This window comes from Bubalus bubalis, chromosome 11 (assembly GCF_019923935.1).
Source record: "Bubalus bubalis isolate 160015118507 breed Murrah chromosome 11, NDDB_SH_1, whole genome shotgun sequence".
NCBI lineage: Eukaryota > Metazoa > Chordata > Mammalia > Artiodactyla > Bovidae > Bubalus > Bubalus bubalis.
In genome coordinates this window covers 95,075,335-95,099,455 of record NC_059167.1, presented here as the reverse complement: position 1 = coordinate 95,099,455, position 24,121 = coordinate 95,075,335, and the positions used below count along the sequence as shown (strand labels likewise).

The window sequence follows — 24,121 nt, the reverse complement described above, 5'->3', positions numbered from 1 at the left end:
AAGTGTTGAGCATTGTACTTGCCCAGTAAGAGTTCAGATCTTGCTCCTAACTCCTTTTGCCTGCCAGATTGGTGTTTCAGGTGCCTCATTAGTCAGGTGTGTGCTTGGCCTTTCTTGGGGAATGGATGAGTGACCTTCATATCCTCTCTTCTGCTTGGGAGTGAAGTGAAGTGAAAGTCGCTCAGTTGTGTCCAGCTCTTTGCGCCCCCATGGAGTATACAGTCCATGGACTTCTCCAGGCCAGAATACTGGAGTGGGTAGCCTTTCCCTTCTCCAGAGGATCTTCCCAATCCAGGGATCGAACCCAGGTCTCCCACATTGCAGGAGGATTCTTTACTGTCTAAACCACAAGGGAAGCCCAGGGGTCCCGTTTAATAAACGGCTGGTTGGAGCTGGCGACTGGGGAACAAAAGAGCAAACCCTGACAATCCTGCCCCTTGTGCTGCTTACACACATTGTCTTTATTAGATGAGAAATCTAACCAGCGAGAAACCAAATTCATTTTACAGCCATCAGAATGGACGCTCAGGACTGAAGAGGGGGAAGGGATTCTTTTTATGAGAGAGGAGTGTTGTCCTGTAAATAGGCAGCCAAGACTTGGCTGATGTGACTGTTGGCGGCTGCCGGTTACTGTTGAGGCCACAAGCAGAGGAGGTGCAGTCAGGAAGCGGGGAGGCTGAGTCCTCTACAGAAAAGCAGGGCTGAAGTGTGCCAGTTTATAAACTAGGCTCATGTTGGAATAAAGGGTGTGGGCCTGAAGACTCTGCTCCCTGGCTGTCTCCATTGCATTTTTCTTTTGGGTACCTGTTGACCATGAAAGCCTCGTAAAGGCCGAGACATAAGCAAGGGAGGGATTTTAGTGACTTTGTCATCTGTAAAATAGGATTGGGGTTGAATGATGCCTCAATCCCCTCTAGGAGTGGGAAAACACAAGTCCTTGCAGATTCTTTGTTCCACCCCAGAATTTCCAGGACAATCTGATTCTCTGAGCCACTGGACCAATTCTCCAAGCTTGTTGAGGACAGTTAGTACTGGTAGACCATCCTCTAGTTAGTTTGAGGCTGTCTGAATCCTGTGGCGTCACATCTGTGAGGTCTGATCGCTATTCTCTTTCTGTTGTGTAACGTCCATGTCTACTTCAGAGGGCAGGAGGAGAAGGGGTGACAGAGGATGAGATGGTTAGATGGCATCACCGACTCCATGCACATGAGTTTGAGTAAGCTCCAGGAGTTGGTGATGGACAGGGAAGCCTGGCGTGCTGCAGTCCATGGGGTTGCAACAAGTCAGACATGACTGAGCAGCTGAACTGACTGATACTTCAGTATTGCAGTTTTTGCTAGAAATAATATAACATTGTAAAATCCAAAGGCAATTCTCTTTCTGTGGTTGATGTTTCAATACTCCCATCTCTCAATGTTCAGTGCTGAGCTGCATGTGAGTTTTTTCCAGTTGGTCGTCTCATGATTTGAACACTGTTCTTCCAAGTGATGTGATGTTATCCTCTCTTTCCAGCTATTGTAGATGATGAAAGACTCTCTGCAGAGGAGATGGATGAGAGGAGGCGGCAGAATATCGCTTATGAATATTTGTGTCACCTGGAGGAAGCCAAAAGGTAAGAGTCAGACTTGGTCTATTTGTGCCCCTTCTCTTAGAGATGAACTTTGGGTACTATATTTTTAATAACTCATTTGCAGCCTTGTTAGGACTAAGGTAATGGGAGAAGAATCAACCTGTGTGTTGTCAGTGGAAGAATTGAGAAAAAGTTGCTCCCACAGCCAGCATCAAGGCACTAGGGAGGCATCTGTTCCTTTTTCTTCCTCAGAGCCTCCAGGAAATCTCTTGGAAAATTACAGATTATTTCAAAATTTCTCGTCTCTCTGGCATGGATGTTGGGGGAGCTGCAGAGACTTAAACCAACTTCCTTTCCCTCAGAGTATCCTCAGATCTTTTTCCCAACCCTACCCCAGTGATTATAATGATCACTATTATTATTAATTAATGTGTAATTATATATTCCTACATGCCCACAGCATGTTGGACCGAAGTCCATTGCTCACTAAGCAAGAGGGCAGGTTTATGACAACAGTCTCCTTTTTAACTCATGGGTGTGTGATCACTGAAGGTATGCTGTCTCTGAAAATCGCACTGACTCTTTTAGACTTTTTAGATTACAAGGAAATGTTGGCTTCTCCAAGGAGAAAGTGAAGATAAAGAAAGTATTTACACTTAGGCCTCTGTATCAGGGGAATCAGAACTTTGTCCTTTGCTGGGTGCATACTGCAATGCCCGGATGCCTTGAGGTAGATTCTGACTTAATGCTTTGCACTGTGATCAAGCAACAGTATTGTTCCATAGACAGATATGTTTCAGCTCTCTTATCTCTGTAGAAAATAAACACAGAGTTAATGGTCGTTGGTGTTAATTATCTCTGATCACTTATAAATAGCTACCTACAGAGCTCAAAGAATGAGGATTTTCATCAGTGCTTTGTAGAAGAACCTCCAGTGACACATGTACTAATTTGGCCTCAAAATTGCTTAAAAGGGGGTTTTCCAGGATTGTTTAATGTTTTCACAGTGCCTTTTAGCTCTAAGCTCTAAAGACTAAGTTCTAAAGGTTATTTAACATGTCTGGAAGTTGACAGGTTGCAAGTCACTGAAGACTCACTGTATGTCTAAGATTATTAAAAACATGCTTTTAGCCAAATTGTGGCTCCAGTTAGATAAGGATAGGGATTCACAGACATTCAAAATAAGCATACTTTCAATGAAAAAGTTTCAGGAGAGTTAGTGGAAGCTTCTTCCTGACACACACTGTGCGTTCTAAGTGTTTGCCTCCAGGCTTCTAGAAGTGGGGAGCAGTGCCACACAAAGGAAAAGGTGTCTGACTGGGGGTCAGTAGACTGGATTTTCTGGTCTCAGCTTCACCATTTCTGAACTCTGTGACCTTGGACAGGTCAACCCTGTGGGAAGTTCAGTTTTGTCTCCTCTCTGCTGCTGCTGCGGCTAAGTCACTTCAGTTGTGTCCAAGTGTCCAACTCTGTGCGACCTCATAGACGGTAGCCCACCAGGCTCCGCCGTCCCTGGGATTCTCCAGGCAAGAACAGTGGAGTAGGTTGCCATTTCCTTCTCCGGTGCATGAAAGTGAAAAGTGAAAGTGAAGTCGCTCAGTCATGGCCAACCCTCAACGACCCCATGGACTGCAGCCTTCCAGGAACTGTTCCTTAGGAACAGTTTCATTGAAAGAATAGATGGTAAAATACACAGTTGTTCCTTTTAGATCGTTTTCCTAAACTTACCTTGCAAGTAGAGATTTAGATGTAATATGTATTTATGAATCTTTTATTAATATCTGAACATTTCTTATGACTTTCTGGGAAGTTGGTTTTTGGTTATGGAGTATGTAAAAATTATGTGCCTACTAATACGTGTGCTGTGATTTCAGAAAGCATAGTATGCAGAATTCTGATGGCCCTAAACTCAAAACATAAATGGAGTGAGTTAGTCTCTGTTCAAAAAGTTATTTATTTGAGAGAGTTTATTGCCTGATTCTCTTACACTGTTAATGCATTAGGCATTTATTATATTGGATGTATTATAGTGCATGCATGTGTGTGTTCCTGTGAGTGTAGTTGCTTTAGAATATTGAATTTCTATTGAATGGGGGTACTTAGAATGTGAAAATTTAGCCGGGAACTGTTTCTTGTTTATTTCAGTTGAACTGACTTTGGTGTATTTTAACTAGAAATGTGTTGGGTTCTGTATTTTTGCCTCTATTTTTTCTTTCCAGAGGTGAGAACTGGTAGGATATTTAGCTTATATGTCCTGTAACTCAAAATTTTTTAAATTTCAGAATTGTTAGAGTCCAATAGATATACCTTCGATTTTAGTTTTAATAATTTCAAGATTCTATGATTGTTAATCTCAGACCATTCAAAAGTGCTTCATTCAGAGGTGATATCACTGCCAGTCTTATAGAAATAAAAAGGATGTTGACAGAATGTTATAAATGATTATATGCCAATGGATTGGTTAACCTAGATGAAATGTACTGTCTCCTAGAAAGATACAAACTACTAAAACTGACTCAAGAAGAAATTTTAAAAACTAAATAGATGTAAAACAAGTAAAAAAAAATTGAGTTAGTACTCAAAAAAAACTTCCCACTCTTTCAAAAAATGTAAGAGGAGGGAACACTTCCTAACTCTTTCTGTTGAGACCAGTATTACTCTGATACCAAAACCAGACAAAGATACCTCAAGAAAACCATAGACCAATATCCTTTATGAATACAAATACAAAAATTCTCAACAAACTCAAACTGAGTTCAGCAACATATGAGAAGGCTTATTTACCACCAAGTGGGATTTATCCCAGGAATGCAAGCCTAGTTCAACCTAATAACCATTTGATCAAGACAATTCAGTGGGGGGGGGGGGAGGGGAAGCAGTCTTTCAACAAACGATGCTGAGACAGCTGGATGTACACCTGCATAAAAATGAATTTAGATCCCTACCTCACACCATACAAAAATTATCTTAAAATGGTTTATTATGATAATTAAAATGGTTTGTTATGATAATTAAAATTTACCACAGCTGTAAATCTCTTAGAAGAAAACAGAAGTAAATCTTTGCAACCTTGAGTTTTTGAGTCAGTGATTTTTGAGACAACACCAAAAGCCCAAGCCAAAAAAAAAAAGATTAATTAGACATCAGGAAAATTAAACCTTTCTTGATTCAAAGGGATACCACCAAGAAACTAAAAAGACTACCCATGGAATGGGAAAAAATATTTGCAAGTCATATACTTAACTAAGTGACTTATATTCAGAATATATAAAGAACTCATAACTCAATATAAAAAGTAAATAGCCTAGTTTAAAAATGGCCCAAGTTTCCGAATAGACATTTTTTCCAAATCAGATACACAAATGAACCATAAGAACAGGACAAGATGCTTAACATCAGTTCTTTAGGGAAATGCAATTTAAAACCACAATGAGATACCATTTCATGCTAGGATAGCTATAATCAAAAAGAATTGTTTGCAAGGATGTAGAGAGATCAGAACCCTTATACATTTCTGGTTGGACTGTAAAATGGTGGAGCTACTTTGTAAAATAGTCTGGCAGCTCCTCAAAAAATTAAATACAGAGTTACCATTTGGTCCAGCAATTCCACCACTAGGTATATCCCCAAGAAAATTGAAAACCCATGTGCATATAAAAACCTTCACATAAATGTTCACTGAAGTGTTATTCATTAGAGCAGAGAGTAGAAACAGCTCAAATGTCTATCTACTGATGAATGAATAAACAGTCATCCATAGAATGAAGCATTCTTCAGCTATAAAATAAATATGAGCAAATCAGATTTAACAATGTATAAAAAGAACTATATGAATCACAACCAAGTGGGGTTTATCCAAGGTTTGCAAGGCTGGTTCAGCATTTGAATATCAATTAAATGTGCTCTATCACATCAATAGTCTAAATAAGAAAAATCACGTGATTATATCAATAGATGCAGAAAAAGCATTTGACAAAATCCAGCACCTATTTATGATAAAAATTCTTAGGAAAGTTGGAATATAGGGAAACATCCTCAACTTGAGAAAGACTATTAACAAAAAACCCTACGGCTAACATCAGACTGCTTAGTGAGAAGCTTACAACTTTTCTACTAAGATTAGGGGCAAGGCAAAGATATTCCCTCTAACCACTCCTTTTCAGCTTTATAGTGGAAGTTTTAGCTAATGCAATAAAATAAGAAAAGGAATAAAAGCTATAGGGTTTGAAAAGGAAGATTAAAAACTATCTTTGTTTGCAGATGACAAGATTGACAGTATAGAAAACCTGAAAGAGTAATAAAAGAATCCTGGAACTAATAAGCAGTTAGAGAAAGTTTGCAGGGTACAAGGTTAACATATAAGTCAGCTGCTTTCCTATGTACCAGCATTGAACAACTAAACACCATTTACATTAGCATCCCCCAAAATGAAATGTTTAGGTATCAGTTCAGTTGCTTAGTTGTGTCTGACTCTGCGATCCCATGGACTGCAGCAGCCCAGGCTTTCCTGTCCATCACCAGCTTCCAGAGCTTGCTCACACTCACGTCCGTAGAGTCGGTGATGCCATCCAGCCATCTCATCCTCTGTTGTCCCCTTCTCCTCCTGCCTTCAGTCTTTCCCAGCATCAGAATCTTTTCCAGTGACTCAGTTCTTCACATCACATGGCCAAAATATTGGAGTTTCAGCTTCAGCATCAGTTCTTCCAATGAATATTTAGGACTGATTTCTTTTAGGATGGACTGGTTGGATCTCCTTGCAGTCCAAGGGACCCTCAAGAGTCTTCTCCAACACCACAGTTCAAAAGCATCAATTCTTTGACTCTCAGCCTTCTTTATGGTCCAACTCTGACATCCATACATGACTCCTGGAAATGTATGTCTAGCTTTGACTATTACAGACCTTTGTTGGCAAAGTGATGTCTCTTCTTTTTAATATGCTGTCTAGGTTTGTCATAGCTTTTCTTCCAAGGAGCAAGCATCTTTTAATTTCATGGCTGCAGTTACCATCTGCAGTGATTTTTGAGCCCAATAAAATAAAATTCTTACCATATCATCCAGAAATTGTGCTCCTTCTGTGTTTACCCAGTGGAATGAAGGCTCTGTTCACACAGAACGCTACACAGGGATGTGTATAGAAGCTTTTTTCTTAATAGCCACAACTTGGAAGCAGCCACGATGTCCTTCAGTTGGTGAATGGATACATGAACCTTGGTACATCCAAACAACAGAATATTATTCAGCACTAAAAAAAAAAGAAACTATCAAGCCATGAAAAGTCTCAGAGGAACTTTACATGCATATTATGGTGTGAAAAGTGCTTATCTAAAAAATCTGCATACTATATGACTCCACGTGTATGATATTCTGGAGAAGGCAGAACTGTGGAGACAGTAAAAATATCAGGAAAATGAGTATGGGAGCACAGAGGACTTTTTAGGACAGTAGGAATGTTCTGTGAGATACCACAATGGTAGATAAGTGTCATGATTTGTCCAAAGCCACAGAATGTATAGAAACAAGAGTGAACTTTAATGTTACTGTGAACTTTGGGTGGTTGTCAGTATAGGTTATTTTGTGGATATGAACTTGGGTGATTGTCAATATGAAAGTGAAAGTCGCTCAGTCGTGTCCAACTCTTTGCAACCCCATGGATATACAGTCCATGGAATTCTCCAGGCCAGAGTACTGGAGTGGGTAGCCTTTCCTTTCTCCAGAGGATCTTCCCAACCCAGAGATTGAACCCAGGTCTCCCACATTGCAGGCAGATTCTTTACCAGCTGAGCCGCCAGGGAAGCCCAAGGATACTGGAGTGGGTAGCCTATCCCTTCTCCGGTGGATCTTCCTGACCCAGGAATTGAAGTGGGGTCTCCTGCATTGCAGGCAGATTCTTTACAACTGAGCTATCAGGGAAGCCTGATTGTCAATATAGGTTCATAAATTCAAGTGAATGTTCCACGTAGATGGGGGATGGTGATACTGTGAGGGGTCTGGGGCGTGTCTGGGGGCAGGGGATATGTGGGAAATCTGAGTACCTTCCCCTCAGTTTTGCTGTAAACCTAAAACAGTAGTCTTAAAAAACAAAGAATGAACATATTTACAGCATGGGTGGACCTCAAGACTATGCTGAATGAAAGAAGCCAGACACAAAGGGCCACATACATTGTTATGATTCCGCTTATATGAAATGTCTAGAATCGGCACATCCTTAGAGGCAGAAAGTAGACTTGTGGTTGCCTAGGGCTGGCAGGATTGAGGGGTTTGGGGAGTGATACTCATGGTGTGAGTTTTTTTGGCCAGGACTAAAATCTTCTAAAGTTGATTGTGGCGATGGTTGCACAATGCTGTGAGTGTACTAAAAACCACTGGATTGTTTTCAGTCAATTGAAAGAGTCAAATGTATGTAAATTATATCTCATTAAAGCTCTTGTTAAAGAAAAGTTCCCTTGCTCTGCCTGGCTTGGAGAGGTCCTTAGAAAACTGTGAAATACAATATTTAGCAGATAAAATGCACATAGAAGGTACTCCGAACACACATGAGATGTCTAAACACTATTCATTTTTCAGATTTTTTTTTTTGAGCATCCATTGTGTACAAACAGGCAGAATAGGGTCACTTCGGGAGATGGGAGCTCACACAAGCTAATAACACTTACTCGAAAAAAGCTCACTGCTGTGAGGTTAAAGCTTTTACTCATGGGTTTGAAATTCTGTCCTTCACTTACTTTTGCTGTATTCATTTCTCTGTGTGTGTGCATAGGTATCTCCCCATATTTAGCCCACTGTCTTCCTAAATCCCCCTGACGTATTCACGTCTCTGTTCCACCATCAGTCCACTGCCGGCTTCCGGCATCACTTGCTAGATTACTATGGTGGTCTCTGATTGGTTCCCCCACTCCTCTGGTTGCTTCAGTCCTTTATCAGATGAATCTTTTCAAACTTCTGATTAGTTTAAAACCTTCTAGTGGTTTCTTAATGCTCTGAGGATGAAACCCAAACTCCTGTGGGGACTCACAGGCTCTGCATAGTCCAGTCCTCACAGTGTCTCCTGTCTCACCGTGAGCCCATTCCCTATTGCTGTATCTTCCAGCTACATTCGCCCACCTTCATTTCAGTGTTCTCTCCTACACAGGATGTTTGCACTGTGTTGATCCTGTTTCCTCTTCTTTATTGAGTGAGACTCTGCTCTGTCTTCAGATGGTGGTGGTTGTTGGTTTAGTCGCTAAGTCATGTCCGATTCTTGCAACGCCATGGACTGTGGCCCGCCAGTCTCCTCTGTCCATGGGATTTCCCAGGCAAGACTACTGGAGTGGGTTCCCATTTCTTTCTCCAGGGGATCTTGCCAACCCAGGGCTTGAACCTGGGTCTCCTGCATTGCAGGCTGGTTCTTTACTGACTGAGTCACCATGGCAGCTCACCTTTTTCAGGAAATCCTTCTCTGACATCCCCATCTGAATCAAATAACCTAGTTACAAGCTCTCAGTGACATTGTATCTCCTCCATATTTGAATGAATTACTTAGTGCCCAGCACTGAATTTTTGTTATTGATGAGGGTTGATTGTATTCTATTTCCTGTATGTTTTAGTTCTCCTAGAGGTAACAAGTAAGGTATGAATTATATTCATGGTAGATAGGATTATAGATGATTGGCTAGACTGCCAACCTGGAGGTCAAATTTGGTATTTGTCTCAGTGGAAAATTCTCTGTTACAATCAGATGGTACAAATTCTTCCTGCCCTATGTGACCTGCTGAATTATGTGTGCCTGCATGCCAAGTTGCTCAGTCGGGTCTGACTCTGTGTGACCCCATGGACTGTAGCCCGCCAGGCTTCTCTGTCCATGGGATTCCCCAGGCAAGAATACTGGAGTGGGTTGCCGTGCCCTCGTCCAGAGGATCTTCCTAAAACAGGGATCAAACCCAAGTCTCTTACACCTCCTGCATTGGCAGACAAGTCCTTTACCATTAGCACCACCTGGGGAGCTCCTACTGAGGTAAAAGGCTAGCAATTCTAGTTAATTTAATGCCACCACAGTAAACTAGAAGATATCCAGAAAAGGGTAGAGGGTATTTTTCAATGAATGAATGAATGAAGAGAGGAAGAGTAGCTTGTGTATTAAAATGATTGTGTGTGGCTGAAATTTTTGCTCATAGTTTATAAAATTCTGAAGTCTGTACCTATAGACTTCTTAAGTTTAAGAAGTTAAAAGTTTAAGAATTTATTAGTATTTTGAGACTTAAGTTTAAATGACTAATATTAACGGCAGTGAAGAGAAAAGGAAAGACATATTTTTAGAGCATATCTCAAAAAAGACAGATGATTCCTTTATGAAGTGGCTCTTCCCTCCAGGAGCTATGTTTCTGTACAGGCTAAAGGATTTAGATGATGTCTTGGAGAGCTAACCCTAACTGTGTCAGGAGGCAGAGGATGTCTGGTATATGCATTAGTTATCCATGACTATGTAACAGATTGCTCTCAAACCTGGTGACTTAGAACAGCAAATAGTTATCTGCATTTCGTGTATGTGCATTTGGTAGCATGTGGGATGTCAGTTCCCTCACCAGGGGATGGAACCTGTGCCCTCTGTAGCGCAAGCACCGACTTTTTACCACTGGACTGCCAGGAACGGCCTTATCTCACCACTTTTGGGAGTCAGGAATCTGCAGAGCTTCCTGGGTCCCCTGGCTCTGGGTCCCTGTGGTCCTCTTGGGATTCAAGCAGGGCAGACCCTCTTCCAAGCACACGGGGTGTTTCGACGGCATTCACCTAGTCCTCCTGTGCTTTGCCAGAGGCTTCGCTTGCCCTCTGGGCCCTCCCTAGGGCAGCTCACAGCCTGGCACTAGCTTCCATCAGAGTGAACGAGCCAGAAAGGGCACGTACAGTGGAAACCAGTCTTGTAACCTGTTCTCAAAAATGACGGCCTGAAGTTTGCTGTATTTTATTCATTAGAATCAAGTTACTAAATCCATCTTGTGTTCAGGAGGGGGAAGGATTACACAAAGGGATGAATTCAAAAAGGTGAAGATCACTGGGGGCCGGCCCCCTTAGACGCTGCCTTCTCCAGGGTATGTACATAGCCTTTTGAAACTGACCCCGGAAAGGGTACTTTGGAGGGGGAGGATAGATTTTGTTACTGTCAGAAACCGAGTCGGGACTTAGATGATGATTTGGTCTAAATGATTACGGTACCAAGGTGATTTATGCTGTGATTTTGGGGAATTGTGAGCCATCTTAAACTAAGTTGTACATTCCTCTACCATATTAAATAATACTACATGGATTTTTAGGTTTTCTTTTTAGGTAAGCCCTAAAAGCTAACTTGATAGCTTCTTTGCTATGTGAATTTTGCTGGCATGGGGTTCTGCAGACATGCACAGGCTTTGAAAAATTCTCTCTGGTGCCGGAACATCTCACTGTTTAAAGGAGTTGCTTTTCCAAAAGAATACTGCTGAGTAGATTTCATCTTAATCTCTGCAAAATACATTTGAATATATTTGAAAATAAGTCTATTTTACAAACTTCAGTTCTTCAGTTTTTTAGGACAACTGTGCAAAATTTAAGATGGTGGATTCTCTTTGGGGATTGAGGAAGGAAATTCAGCTGGAGCTGTTATGAAGGTCAGGAAATGGAGAGGGAATCTTGGCAAGAAATGGAAAGGGAGTTTGCAAATTGCAGTTGAGCAAGTAGTTATGAATGGGGCTGCTATTGTGTTTCCCAAGAAAAGTTCCTGAAATATAATATTCCTTTTTTAAGGAAAAGAGAAAAATGCATACAAATCTTTTGCCATGCTTACTTTTTCTGTCTTACCTCTGAAAATAAACAAAGCAAAAAAGCCTTGCCTCTGTGATGGGCTTGTTTAGAAATATTATCTTCAAAGAGCTCTTTCTGTGAGCTAAGCTGTTCTTTGTATTAGCGAGTCTGGGACAGTTTTGTGTGTGCCCTGGAAAGGAAACAAAACACGGGTGTGATTCCTTTTGTGTAAGTGCTTACAACTCAGATACCAAAAGGACACCTCATGGATTAGATCAAGCCTCTAGTGCTGGCCTTACCTAGTCCTGAGCTGGAGAATCAGCTCTGAAAGGAGAAATGTTGCAAATGTTGAAGCAAGAGAGAGCCTTAAGTTGGGGATTGCTTCACTCTGAGTATTTATGATTACATATGGGAAATAGATGGGGAAACAGTGTCAGACTTTATTTTGGGGGGCTCCCAAATCACTGCAGATGGTGACTGCAGCCATGAAATTAAAAGACGCTTGCTCCTTGGAAGGAAAGTTATGACCAACCTAGATAGCATATTCAAAAGCAGAGACATTACTTTGCCAACAAAGGTCCGTCTAGTCTAGTCAAGGCTATGGTTTTTCCTGTGGTCATGTATGGATGTGAGAGTTGGACTGTGAAGAAAGCTGAATGCTGCTTTTGAACTGTGGTGTTGGAGAAGACTCTTGAGAGTCCCTTGGACTGCAAGGAGATCCAACCAGTCCATTCTAAAGGAGATCAGCCCTGGGTGTTCTTTGGAAGGAATGATGCTAAAGCTGAAACTCCAGTACTTTGGCCACCTCATGCGAAGAGTTGACTCACTGGAAAAAACTCTGATGCTGGGAGGGATTGGGGGCAGGAGGAAAAGGGGACGACAGAGGATGAGATGGCTGGATGGCATCACCAACTCGATGGACATGAATTTGAGTGGACTCCAGGAGTTGGTGATGGACAGGGAGGCCTGGCTTGCTGTGATTCATGGGGTTGCAAAGAGTCGGACACGACTGAGCAACTGAACTGAACTGAACTTTAAGAAAGCAAGCTCCGAGGGTTGGTGATGGGCAGGAGAGCCTGGCGTGCTGCAGCCCATGGGGTCACAAAGAGTCAGACACGACTGAGTGACTGAACTGAACTGACTTTAAGAAAAAGAATCATTGGACTAGAGATGCTTTAGAGAATCCCCTGGACTTTCTCCGCACTTTTGGACCTTACTTTCTTTATTTCTAAGGATGCTACTCATGACTGTGTTCATAAGCAAAGCTAATAGGAACTTGGAATTGGGAGGGCAGGATCTTTCTTGGTAGTCAGCTTATTAAGAGACATGTTGCTGCTCTATACAGAACGTTAATGAAATTTTAAGGAATTCTTAATTGTATTTTCAAACCATAAATAGCTTTCATGTTTCTGTAGTAATTTATTCCTCCTTCATCCTCCTCATCCTCTCCCTGGCTCTACCCTCACCTCCGCTGTCCAGGGGGTCAAGATGAAGTTGCTCTGTGCAGTGGTTGGCAGGCTAGTGGGATGGGGGCTGGGGGTGGGCGCAGCTGAGTTGAGAGTAGGGGCCCTTTTCAGGGTCTGTCTTCTAGGAGGGGAGGGCCTGCCTCTGAGGACCGATCTGTTTGGAGCTGCTTTCTAACCAGCTGACCTCAGAAGTCAGGCTGGAGAGACTCAAGACCTTTCTGGTAGGCCAGGACTCCAGTATCCTTGCCTGGAAAATCCCACGGACCTAGGAGCCATGGTCTTTGTGACCGTAGAGTCACGGAGAGTTGGGCATGACTGAGCGATTAATACACACACGTGGAAGCTCCCTGGTGGCTCAGATGGTAAAGAATCTGCTTGCAATGCAGGAGACATGGATTCTATCCCTGGGTCGGGAGGGTCCTCTGAAGAAGGAAATGGCAACCCACTCCAGTGTTCTTGTCTGGAGAAGTCCATGGACAGAGGATCCTGGTGGGCTACAGTCCATGGGGTCACAAAGAGTCGGCCACAACAGAGCAACCAACACTGGAATGGAACCAGAGGAGTCAGGGTAAAGGCAGCCCTGCCTACCAGGGTGTGGAGCTTGCGCTGGAGCCTCGGGGCTGAGGTTCAGCTGGGCGGTGTCCAGGGAGTGTGGAGCTGGAGTTGGAGGCACAGACTTTAAGGTTGTAAAGGGAGAAGCCGAAGGCTTTGACATGTGACTGGATTTAGGGATCAGAGGAGCTCAGAGGTCAAATGCCTTGGGGCAGACGTAGGCGTTGCTTATCTGACTCAGCAGGAAGCATGGTGTGGTTGCTATCAGCCAAGCCCGGGAGCTGGGAGACTTTTTTGCTTTTAATTTCACATCTTTTGTGCTCTAGCCTTGGGTATATCTTGGAAAGGTGCCAGACAGGTGTGATCTGACGAATGAAAGGATACTTTCTCAGAGCACAGGTAGTTTTTAAATACAAATAATCAATATGAATCTTCTCCAGCCAAGGAGAAGTTTAGCAACTGACATCTGATCCCAGAGTTCACATTTGGTTCTCAGGCTTTTGAAGTTGGAAAGCTGGGAGGTATTTGGAATTCTCCATGGTCTCAAACATTCCTTACTGAAGAGGTTATCACACGGAGTGTCTAGTTACCAGGCATGGTGCCCGGAGCCCTCAGTTTACACAGGGTTATCCCCATTTTATAGGTGGAGAAACTGAGGGCTGGAAGAACTTAAGTAATTTTTCTAAGGTCATGATCAGCTGGCGACATAAACTATATTCCAATTCAGATCTGTCTGACTTCAAAACCTGTGTGCTTAAAAAACAAACACTGTCTCACGTCTTTATTTCTTAATGCGTTTTGATCATGTCTTCACTGTAAGTTCAAAACTTTGGTTTGTCTGATCTTGGTTTCTAGGTTCTATGTGGACTAACTTTGTTCTCACTCTTGATCACTTCTCACTATCTGAGTTTAGGTAGAATTATCAAAATATAGCCATTGTCTTTATGTTTTCCTTTTTCTTTCTCTTCTTTTCCCTTTTCTGTTGGCTGCTTGCTTGCTTTTGTTTTAACTGTGACTACTGCCAGTAGTTTGTTCTGGGAAGAATCTGCCTTGTGGTCTCCACCCGTTCGTCCTTGTCTTTTCTCTGTCTCTCTTCTATCCATCTTCTTAATGTTTTAGTAGGAATTTACACTTTTCAGTGGTGTAGGTTTTATTCTCACTCAAGACAGTTTGATGCATCTTTCCTCTTGGTTATGTCTGGATTCTACATTCAACTCATCAGTCGTCTTCTTGGTTCTGCTACTGTTTTGACTGGTTTGAGAGAATGCTTTGCTTTTTTGTTGAGACATCAAAAGGTATGAAGAGCCAACACCACTGAAGTCTCGTCCTTCCTGTATGAACCTCCCCACCCGAGGCTGCCTCATGCTGTGATGCTCAGAAGTCAGAGAACAGTGTCATCGTTCAAGAGATAGAGGGACTCCAAGCAAGGCCGGTGGGGGCCAAATAACTGCACGTGCTTGTTACAGAATGATTTTTTTTTCTTGCATTTGTAAGACAGTCTTCCATTGCCTTTTGGGTCTGAACACTTTTGTTTTCTTCTAAGAGGGCAAATCCTGAATTTGTATACGGGGACCCTGAGGTGCAGAGAAGTTTGTCAACTCACTATTCTACGGTAGAATTAGTGGCAGATTTGAGATTAGTATAAAGATCTCCTGGCTGTTGACAACTCTTTTCTCCCATGATTCTAAGTCATATTGATCAGAAAAAGTATTCATCAAAAGTTCAGTGGTGAAATACGTGGAAATAAAGTTGAATATTAAGCTTGTTGTTTTGTAAATTCAGTTTGTTTTTAGTGAGACATTGAATTCTTAGTATGGAGGAATTAGCTGTGTGTACATTTTTGTCATATATCTTTCATTTTTGCTAAGAAACTTGAACCTGTTTAGGTGCTAGAATATGAATTCAAGAATTCACAGTTCTTGTCATTTCCATACTCTCCTCTTTCAGTCTTGCTTGGCTTAAGTGTTGATTGATTTTTTTTTTTTTTCCTTCAAATAATTTGTAATATCTAGCTGTTCCTTCTTCCGGCATTTCACAGGGCAAAAGTTGAGGCAGCTCCATCATCTGAGTGAGAGAATGAGTTTGGACCGTGATTCTAAATTCAGTTACCACTTACATTGGGGTCACAGAGGTATGCGTGTAAATTCAGGCTTCTGAGGTTTGCTCCAGACCCTGTAAATCCATCTCTAGGGCTGTGGAGTCTGCATTTTAACAAACCACTCAGGTAACCTATAATGGAAAAGACTCTGAAAAAGAATATATATATATGTATGTGTATGTATATATGATGGAATCACTTTGCTGTACACCCGAAGCACTGTAAATCAACTATTCTTCACTAAATAAACAAATAATTTACAACAGATTAAGAAAACCAAATCACTCAAGTAAAGGTTGATGTGCACTGAGGTTCCAGGATTACGCTCTCATCTCTGGCCGAAGCAGCTCCAGCTTTCCCAGCCCTGCCCAGATGTAAAGAACATGGACATCCTTTCCTCTAATCAGATGGGACGAAGAAGTGTATTGGGGGTCATCATCTGCTGATGTGAGAAAGTTGGGAGAATAGTGGAATAAAAACAGCTGCTATAGAGAAAGTGATTGTGCATCAGCCAGGGTTGGAAAGCCTGGGCAGTTTTGAGGAGCCAACGGAAGTCCTCCATTCTCCCCAGAGAACCAATCAGCGTGTTACTGGGAAGTTTTCCAAGATGAGAGCAAATGGACGGGGTAACTAGGCTCAGGGACTGGCATGTTGCTTCTGAGCAAGGCGTAGAGAGAGGGACCTCAGGGTCCATGTGAGCATCACTGACATTGGGTGGCCTTGAGGTCCCGACTCATCAGGGAGGCTCATGAAGACAGCATGTGTAAAACGGAGGGCAGTTAGCAAGAGTCACAGAACCATCTCTGATGAGAATGAAGAAAGTGAAAGTGTCAGTCCCTCCGTTCTGTCCAGCTCTTTGCAACCCTGAGGACTGTAGCCTGCCAGGCTTCTCTGTCCATAGGATTCTCCAGGCAGGAATACTGGAGTGGGCAGCCATTTCCTTCTCCAGGGGATCTTCCCGACCCAGGGATCGAACCCACGTGTCTTGCATCTCCTGTATTGGCAGGTTGTTTTTTGTTTTTTTAACTACTAGTGCCACCCTTGGAAGAAAAGCTATGACCAACCTAGACAGCATATTAAAAAGCAGAGACATTACTCTGCCAACAAAGGTCCATCTAGTCCAAGCTATGGTTTTTCCAGTAGTCATGTATGGATGTGAGAGTTGGATCATAAAGAAAGCTGAGCACCTTAGAATTGATGCTTTTGAACAGTGGTGTTGGAGAAGACTTGAGTGTCCCTTGGACTGCAAGGAGATCAAACCAGTCAATCCTAAAGAAAATCAGTCCTGAAATATTCATTGGAAGGACTGAAGCTGAAACTCCAAAACTTTGGCCACCTGATGCAAAGAACTGACTCATTGGAAGAGACCCTGATGCTGGGAAAGACTGAAGGCGAGAGGAGAAGGGGACAACAGAGGATGAGATGGTTGGAGGGCATCACTGACTCGATGGACATGAGTTTGTGCAAGCTCCAGGAGTTGGTGATGGACAGGGAAGCTTGGCGTGCTGCAGTCCATGGGGTCGCAAAGAGTTGGACATGACTGAGCTACTGAACTGAACTGAGCACCCCCCGGGGAATGAAGGGCAGACCCTAAAAGAATCAGGAAGTGGAGAAATAGGTAAATAGAAAGCCACAACCAGAGGTTTGGAAGTCCAACTCTTAAAGGTGGAGTGTTTCTGGGTAGTGATAAGCTCCAAGGTGTGGTGGGGCTTGTGTGCAGTGTAAGTAGAATGGAGGTGAAATCCTTAGGTAGAGGAGGAAGTCTCTGAACTGTGGCTTTGGGTGTTCCCAAGATCATCCACCTTCTTAAAGCCTCCAAGCAGAGGAGGGTGTGGGAGGTACACAGTCATGGTATCAAGAAAGGAAAGTCCTGGATTAGGAGGGAGAGGAGTTGAGGAATGAGGTGGAGGAGAGGTCTTATAAACAGAGATGATGGACATGGCCTGGAAGAAGGTTCAGCTGGAACGGTGATGAATGACCCTCCCTTTCTCAGCCCTGCGAGTTAAGGAAATTTGGGGAACTGTCATCTGCTGTCCATGGAGTCGCAAAGAGTTGGACACGATTTAGTGACTTAACAGCAACAACATCCCCGGTTTATGAGAAGTGGCACTGTGAAGGAAAAGCCACATTGTCACTAAGACAAGTAGTGGGGAAAGTGTAAAGAGAAAGTTGAGGCTATAGGAGAATTAACGTTTTTATAAGAGGTTGAGAGTTCCAGAGACACATGTAAAGGAATATGTATAAATTAGATTAAAATAGATTGGGCCTGTGCATAAAGAGGACTGCTTAGTAGAATGACAAATGACAAATGACTCACCTGAAGCCTTTTGTAGGGAGAGTCCTTCCCTCCTGGGGTTTGCCTTGGGTCCTGGTCCAGCTCCAGTTACACTCATTAGATTGATAGTTGATGGTGACTTTTAACGCCTATTGTCCTTTGCCAACTAGCCAGAAACTCCTTGAGGAAGATGTTCTTGCTCTCAGTAGCCCCCCAGGCACAGGGTGAGGTGAGGTTGGTTTACCTGTGTGAATGATGCAGTGATTTTAGGAGTCCCACCTTGGGTTTCTTCTCCAGTGTGATTTGGCCTAGAGGAGCCTTGTGAGGGGCACCAGTTCTCTGTGTTAAATAGCTCTTGGTGATAATTGATTTGCACTTCTGAATTGTATGGGTCCCCTTGGGAAACACCGATCAGTTGACTGTGCCTGGGTATTTTTTTGTGAAAATGGTGGTCCCCCAATGGTGATACTCGTGTTTGATCTGTTATCCCCAGATGTTTAGTGGGGCATGTGCCACACCTCTCACAGTTCTGCATTCTCTGGGATGGGGTGCTGCTCACCTTTCTGTCTCCTGAGGTGGTTTGTCTAGCGGCCACTGTGTTCATGAGGTGATGGGATGGGAGTTTTGAAGGGCCTCTGTGCAGATAGAGCTCCCCAGCCCTGATGATGCAGTCTGCACCAACAGATTGAAATAGACCTTTTGTGGATCAGCACTGCCTACAGTCTGAAACACACCAGCAAGGCAGACTTGAGGATGAATTAGCAAAGGTTCAGCAAACATGAATGATAAATGGGCCCGCTTGGAAGTCCAGCGGCTACATCAGACAAAATAAATTCATTCGTGTCATGTGGAGCTGTGTGTTGGTTTTGAGACTCAGATAGATGATAAATAAGGGGTAGATGGAGTGTTATTTTCGTGTTCGTGATGTGCCTCCCAGGCTGGATACAGACAGAACAAAGGGGACATGAGCTCAGAGGCTGGCGGGGGGCAGGGTGCATTGGGGAATGGCAGGGTTTCTAGTTCCCACATTAAAAAATCAATGGAAACAGGTGAAAGTAGCTTTAACATATTTTATTTAACCCAACTATATCTAAAATATCATTTCAATATACAATCAGTGTACATAGTATTAATAAAATATATCACTATCTCTTCTCCCCAACATCTCAGTTCAGACGAGCTGCATGGGATATGTTCCATAGACACGTGGCCCAGGGGCCACCACATTAGACAGGACAGGCTCTGTACACTTGCTGCTTCAGTCCTTGGAGGGAGGTCAGTGTGCAAGGAGGGTCCTGAAGGAACTTCTGACCATGACAAGTGAAGACAGGAAAGGGCACAGATGTGTGCTGTGTGTGCAGTGGAAGCAAAGGGGAGCTTTGAGAGAGTAGGGATGGAGAATTCACCAGTGAAGTGAACTTGACATTTCCTCCCTTGGTTTCCTTCATGCCTTCACATTTTTAAAATTGAAGTATAGTTGGTGTACAATATTATGTAAGTTACAGGTGTACTATATAGTGATTCACACTTGTAAAAGGTTATATACCCTATGCTTATAAAATATTGCCTGTATTCCCTATGGCATACAATTATCCATGTAACTTGTTTTATACACGATAGTTGGTGCTTCTTAATTGCCTTCCCCTATCTTGCCTCTCTCCCCCCAATTCACTAGTTTGTTCTCTTCATCTGCAAGTCTTCTTTTTTTTTGTTAGATTCACTAGTTTGTTGTAATATTATTTTTTAAGATTCCACATATAAGTGATATTATGCAGTCTTGGTCTTTCTCTGTCTGGCTTATTTCCCCTCCACATCCCTCCATTTTGTTACAAACCCACATTCACATTTAGAGCAACAATGAAGTTGTCAGGATACTTATAAGAATACTTAGTGGCATGCGACGAATTCTCCTTTTCTGGTGCTTTTAGCCCCGGTGCAGCTGCCTCACCGTTTCCCAGAGTGAGTGGATAATATCACAACAGCTGTGAGGGGGAGAGCTGGTGGAGGAAGACGGGTGATGTACCAGCCCCTTGACTTCAGCCTCTGCTTCTTCCAGTCTCTTGCTTTGCCCATGATGTTAAGTAACCAAGATCGACACTGATAAGATGGTGATTGGAAAGTCACCTGTTAGTCAACAGGCCTCTCTGTTGGCAGCAAATCCATGGTACTTTTGTCCTTGTCTCTTACTTAATGAAGAACTTAATGATGGACTGTAACAAAATTGGCCACCTTATTTTTAGGGTTAAATTAAGACCTGTCCACAATGCTTAATATTACAAGGATGGTGATGGAGGGAGGAGGTAGAAGTTAAAAGAAGCATGGAGGAGAATAGGCCCAACATTGACATTTTAATACCTGGAGTTAGAAACAAAGTCTCTACTGTTAAAAAGGCCAGGAAGGATGCTGTCTTTCTATCCAGGCCAACATTTTCTAAATTTTTTTTTTAACAGGGCAAGTCATTGTGTATAGCTGCAGAAGCAACAGAAAATAGTCTCTTAGTTATCAGAGCAGCTAAATAAAATGAGCAGACTCAATGTTTAATTTGGCCTCAACTGAAAGTCAGTTGTGGAGGTGACATGCTGACTTTGTTCTTCTCAGTGTATGAACGAGAGTTGATGGCTTTTCATTAGTCCTGGTTCTCTTAGCACCTGAGGGACCTTGAGCAAAGCACACTCTCAATGTCTCAGGCTCCTTATTTGTGAAATGGGTCCCAGCCACCAGTCACACCTACATCATAGTATTACGATGGGAAACACAGGCTGAAAGTCAAGCACTGTATTGGTGTAAGTTATAAAGTGTTGAAACACAGAGCAAAGTACCTCTTAAATGCCATTCTTTATTACAAAACATTTTCAAGAGTAGGAACAGCTGTAAATCAGGCATCCCAACTTAATTAGCCAAAGAATGTGTGCCTTCAGCTGCTTTTTATTGATGCTGTTTGCAGATTTACTTCCTATCTAGCATAAATAGAGGTAGGATAGGTTTGTGTGGGGATGGATGAGTATGTCTGGACAGCTTCACAGTGGAATCTACCTTCTGTAAACAATATTTTCAGTACCACATACAGGCCCCTCTTTTATAGCAGCGGGAGACTAGGAAAGTGCTTTTTAAACCTGGAAATATACATCTGGTGAATTATACCTTTTCATAGTAAAGCATCCATTGAGGAAATACTGATGTTGGCAGAGCAAATCCAGTTTTTAAATATCATTCTTATGAGACATGACAACCCACTCCAGGATTCTTGCCTGGAGAATCCCATGGACAGAGGAGCCTGGGAGGCTACAGTCCATGGGGTCGAAAGACTTAGACAGGACTGAGCGACTAACACTTTGACTTTCAATAGGTAACTTGGGCAGCAGGGAAACCAGACTTCTTCAGGTCAGGTGCATATAAAAGGCTGCATGTTTCCTCCTGGCCACCTGGAGCAGTGCAGCAGGGTGGTACCTTTTCTGAAATCAACCTCATTTAGGCTCAGCTCCCCTACTGCCCTGAATCGGTATCAGTGCAGTAGCTCAGCCGTGTCTGACTCTTTGCAACCCCATGGACTGCAGCATGCCAGGCTTCCCTGTCCATCACTGGCTCCCGGAGCTTGCTCAAACTCAGGTCCGTTGAGTCAGTGATGCCATCCAACCATCTCATCCTCTGTCGTCCCCTTCTCCTCCTGCCTTCAATTTTTCCCAGCTTCAGGGGCTTTTTCAGTGAGTCAGTTCTTTGCATCAGGTGGCCAAAGTATTGGAGCTTCAGCTTCAGGCCTGTAGATAATGATAGGTGTGCCCCTCTCTTCTCAGGCCCCTGTCTTAATATCCTCCTATGCTTGTCCCAATGCCTCTCCTCCACCTCAATCCCCACCCCCTACCTGCCACGCGGAATTGAGAGGTTAGGCAGAAGACTCCAGATAGATAACTCCTTAGCCCCTCAGAAGCCTGCCAGAAGGAGCCACAGGATAGGCAAGGATCAAGGGAATAATAATAATAAACGCTTTGGTGTTGTGGTTACTTAAAGTACCTGGGAGCTGCAGTGTGAGGAGAGGGGAGACACCTGCCTGACACTGGGGTGTCAGGGTGCAAGTTCTTTGAGGGCAGAGGCCATCTCGTTGGTCATGGTTACTTATTTCATCATTCCATTGGACACCTGGTTTCCAGCGGATTCTTGTCGAAGGTGTGGTGGTTAAGAGGACTTCCAGCTCCAATTCCAGATATTCCATTGGTTGGTTTCTTGCTTTAAAATGTAAATGTAAGCTTAGTTTAAAAGAAAGAAACTCCAGAGCGGAGCATGTAATTTCATGTGCTATGAAGGCTTCAGGGCGTTGCTTCAGCCAGGTGCCAACATGTCCTTGGTTGATAGGAATAATCTAGCCCAGCTGTCTTTACAGATGTGGGAGGGGCTGGTGTCAGCCTGGCTCTGGAAAGCCCCTCGGGTGGGGAGGGGTGGCTCCAGCACTAACTGGTCTCCCTCCCTCTGCTTGATGCTTTCCTTCCCAATTCTGAGCTCTGCACATTTGTTCCTTTCCAGAGTATTCTCCCGTCTCCCCTGGTAGGCATCTCTTCTGCTCCACTCTGTGAAGCATTGGATCCAGGTATCAGGCGTATAGTGTTCTTAATTTTTGTTTTAATATCTGTTTAGCTGCACTGAGTCTTAGTTGCAGCACATGGAATCTTTAAGTGGTAGCATGTGGAATCTAATTCCCTGACCATGGGGTTGAACCTGGGCCCCCTACATTGGGAACATGGAGTCTTAGCCATTGGACCATAAGGGAAGTCCTATGCGCTTAAATTTTTAAAAATTGTTTGGGTCCCTGCCTTTCCTTTAGCACTGTAAGGTAGGATGCTGCTGGTGAAAGGGGCAAGAAAACTAATTTTCAGAGCCCAGTTCAGAACCCAGTTCTCCAGATGATGGTGTTTCCTGTGTAAATATCTTTTTGTGGAGTATTTTGAGCCCTCTTGACGTGTAAAGATTTATTAAATAAATACACACAGAGACATGTGCAACAAAACCCTGTCTACAACAAAACCCTATCTGGAGTAGCTTTGAAATGCTTTTGCATTAGTGGTAGGTTCTGATTCCCCGTGGTGTGGTAAGGAAAGAATACTTCTGCTACAGTTTAGTTGCATTAAGGAGTAAACAAATCTTAGCGTTTCCATGTAGTAAAGACTACCTAGCATTAGTTGCATTTGGTTAGTTCTTAAAGCCCTGAGTGGTGTCCTAGTGTTTGAAGTTTTTACAGAAATCAGTTCTTGGTGTAATACAAGCGCCCACTGGGGGTTGAATGCTTCCTCTGCCTTTGTGGTCAGAGGAGAAAGGGGCCGAGTTGGGTGTCAGAGGTGCTCTGGGCAGACCCCTTGCCCTGAGCACCTCCCTGTCCTCTCCGGCTTCTGCTCAACCCTGGTCTTGACTCCAGTGAGACAGCGATGTACACTATCAAGCACCTTCTGTTCGCTGTACCTTCTGAATTGGGCCATGCGGGAGGCCGATTGTTTCCATTTGCATTTTAGATAACTAGCACACTTAAAGTACATTTTAACCTGAATCTGTAAAGTGTACTTTGAGTATGTTAAATATCATCTGGCTTCCCAGGTGGCTCAGTAGGTAAAGAATCCTCCTGCAATGCAGGAGACTGCCTATATTGCAGGAGACTCAGGTTCAATCCCTGGCTGGGGAAGATCCCCTGCAGAAGGATATGGCAACCCATTCCAGTATTCTTGCCTGGGAAATCCCATGGACAGAGGAGCCTGGCAGGCTACAGTCCATGGGGTTGCAAAGAGTTGGACACAACTGAGCGATTAAAGCACTACCAACCTTGAAAATCTTAATTTTAAGTTTCTCAAGCCTAAACGGGAAGATTTATCAATGATTCTTCCAGAATATACACTTTTTCTGCTTTTAATCTTTGGTGGTATGATATTTGTATGAAAATTTGGCCCTTAATATTTATTGTTATTATTTTGGCCACACCTTGAGGCATACAGGATCTTAATTCCCAGACCAAGGATCAAACTTGTGCTGCCTGCACTGGGAACATGGAGTGTTAACCACTGGACGGCCAAGGAAGTCTGGTCCCTAATATTTAGGCTCATCATTTTCTCCTCTCAAAAATCTAAACAAGGCCAAAGTGGCAATGGTTGCTATGGTAACTTTGGAGCAATTGAGAATGTGTACTAATGCAAAGACCAATGTACTTGAAGGGCAAATTGCTTTTAAACACGGAGGAAGAATTAGCTTTGGAATAAAGACATTCTGCTGAATCTTCATGGAAAAAGTTGATAAGGACTAGAGATACAAAAAGTCTATAGTTTGAATAGTTTATCATGGGAGTTTTAAGCTATCTTTTAAATAAAATAAGTCTCATATGATTACAACATGTCCATCCTGTACAGGAGTAGTTCAGTGTAGATTCTGCTCAGGTCTATGAA

General features: G+C 43.1%; 1 protein-coding gene across 1 annotated transcript in view; it reads left to right on the top strand.

The window, feature by feature from the left end:
- Window positions 1–24,121, top strand: part of IQGAP2 (IQ motif containing GTPase activating protein 2) — a 306,733-nt gene that overhangs the window by 47,753 nt on the left and 234,859 nt on the right. Inside the window, exon 2 of the mRNA XM_006051068.4 lies at window positions 1,513–1,612. Coding sequence (XP_006051130.3) covers window positions 1,513–1,612 — 100 coding nt within the window. The remainder of the gene's footprint in view (window positions 1–1,512; window positions 1,613–24,121) is intronic.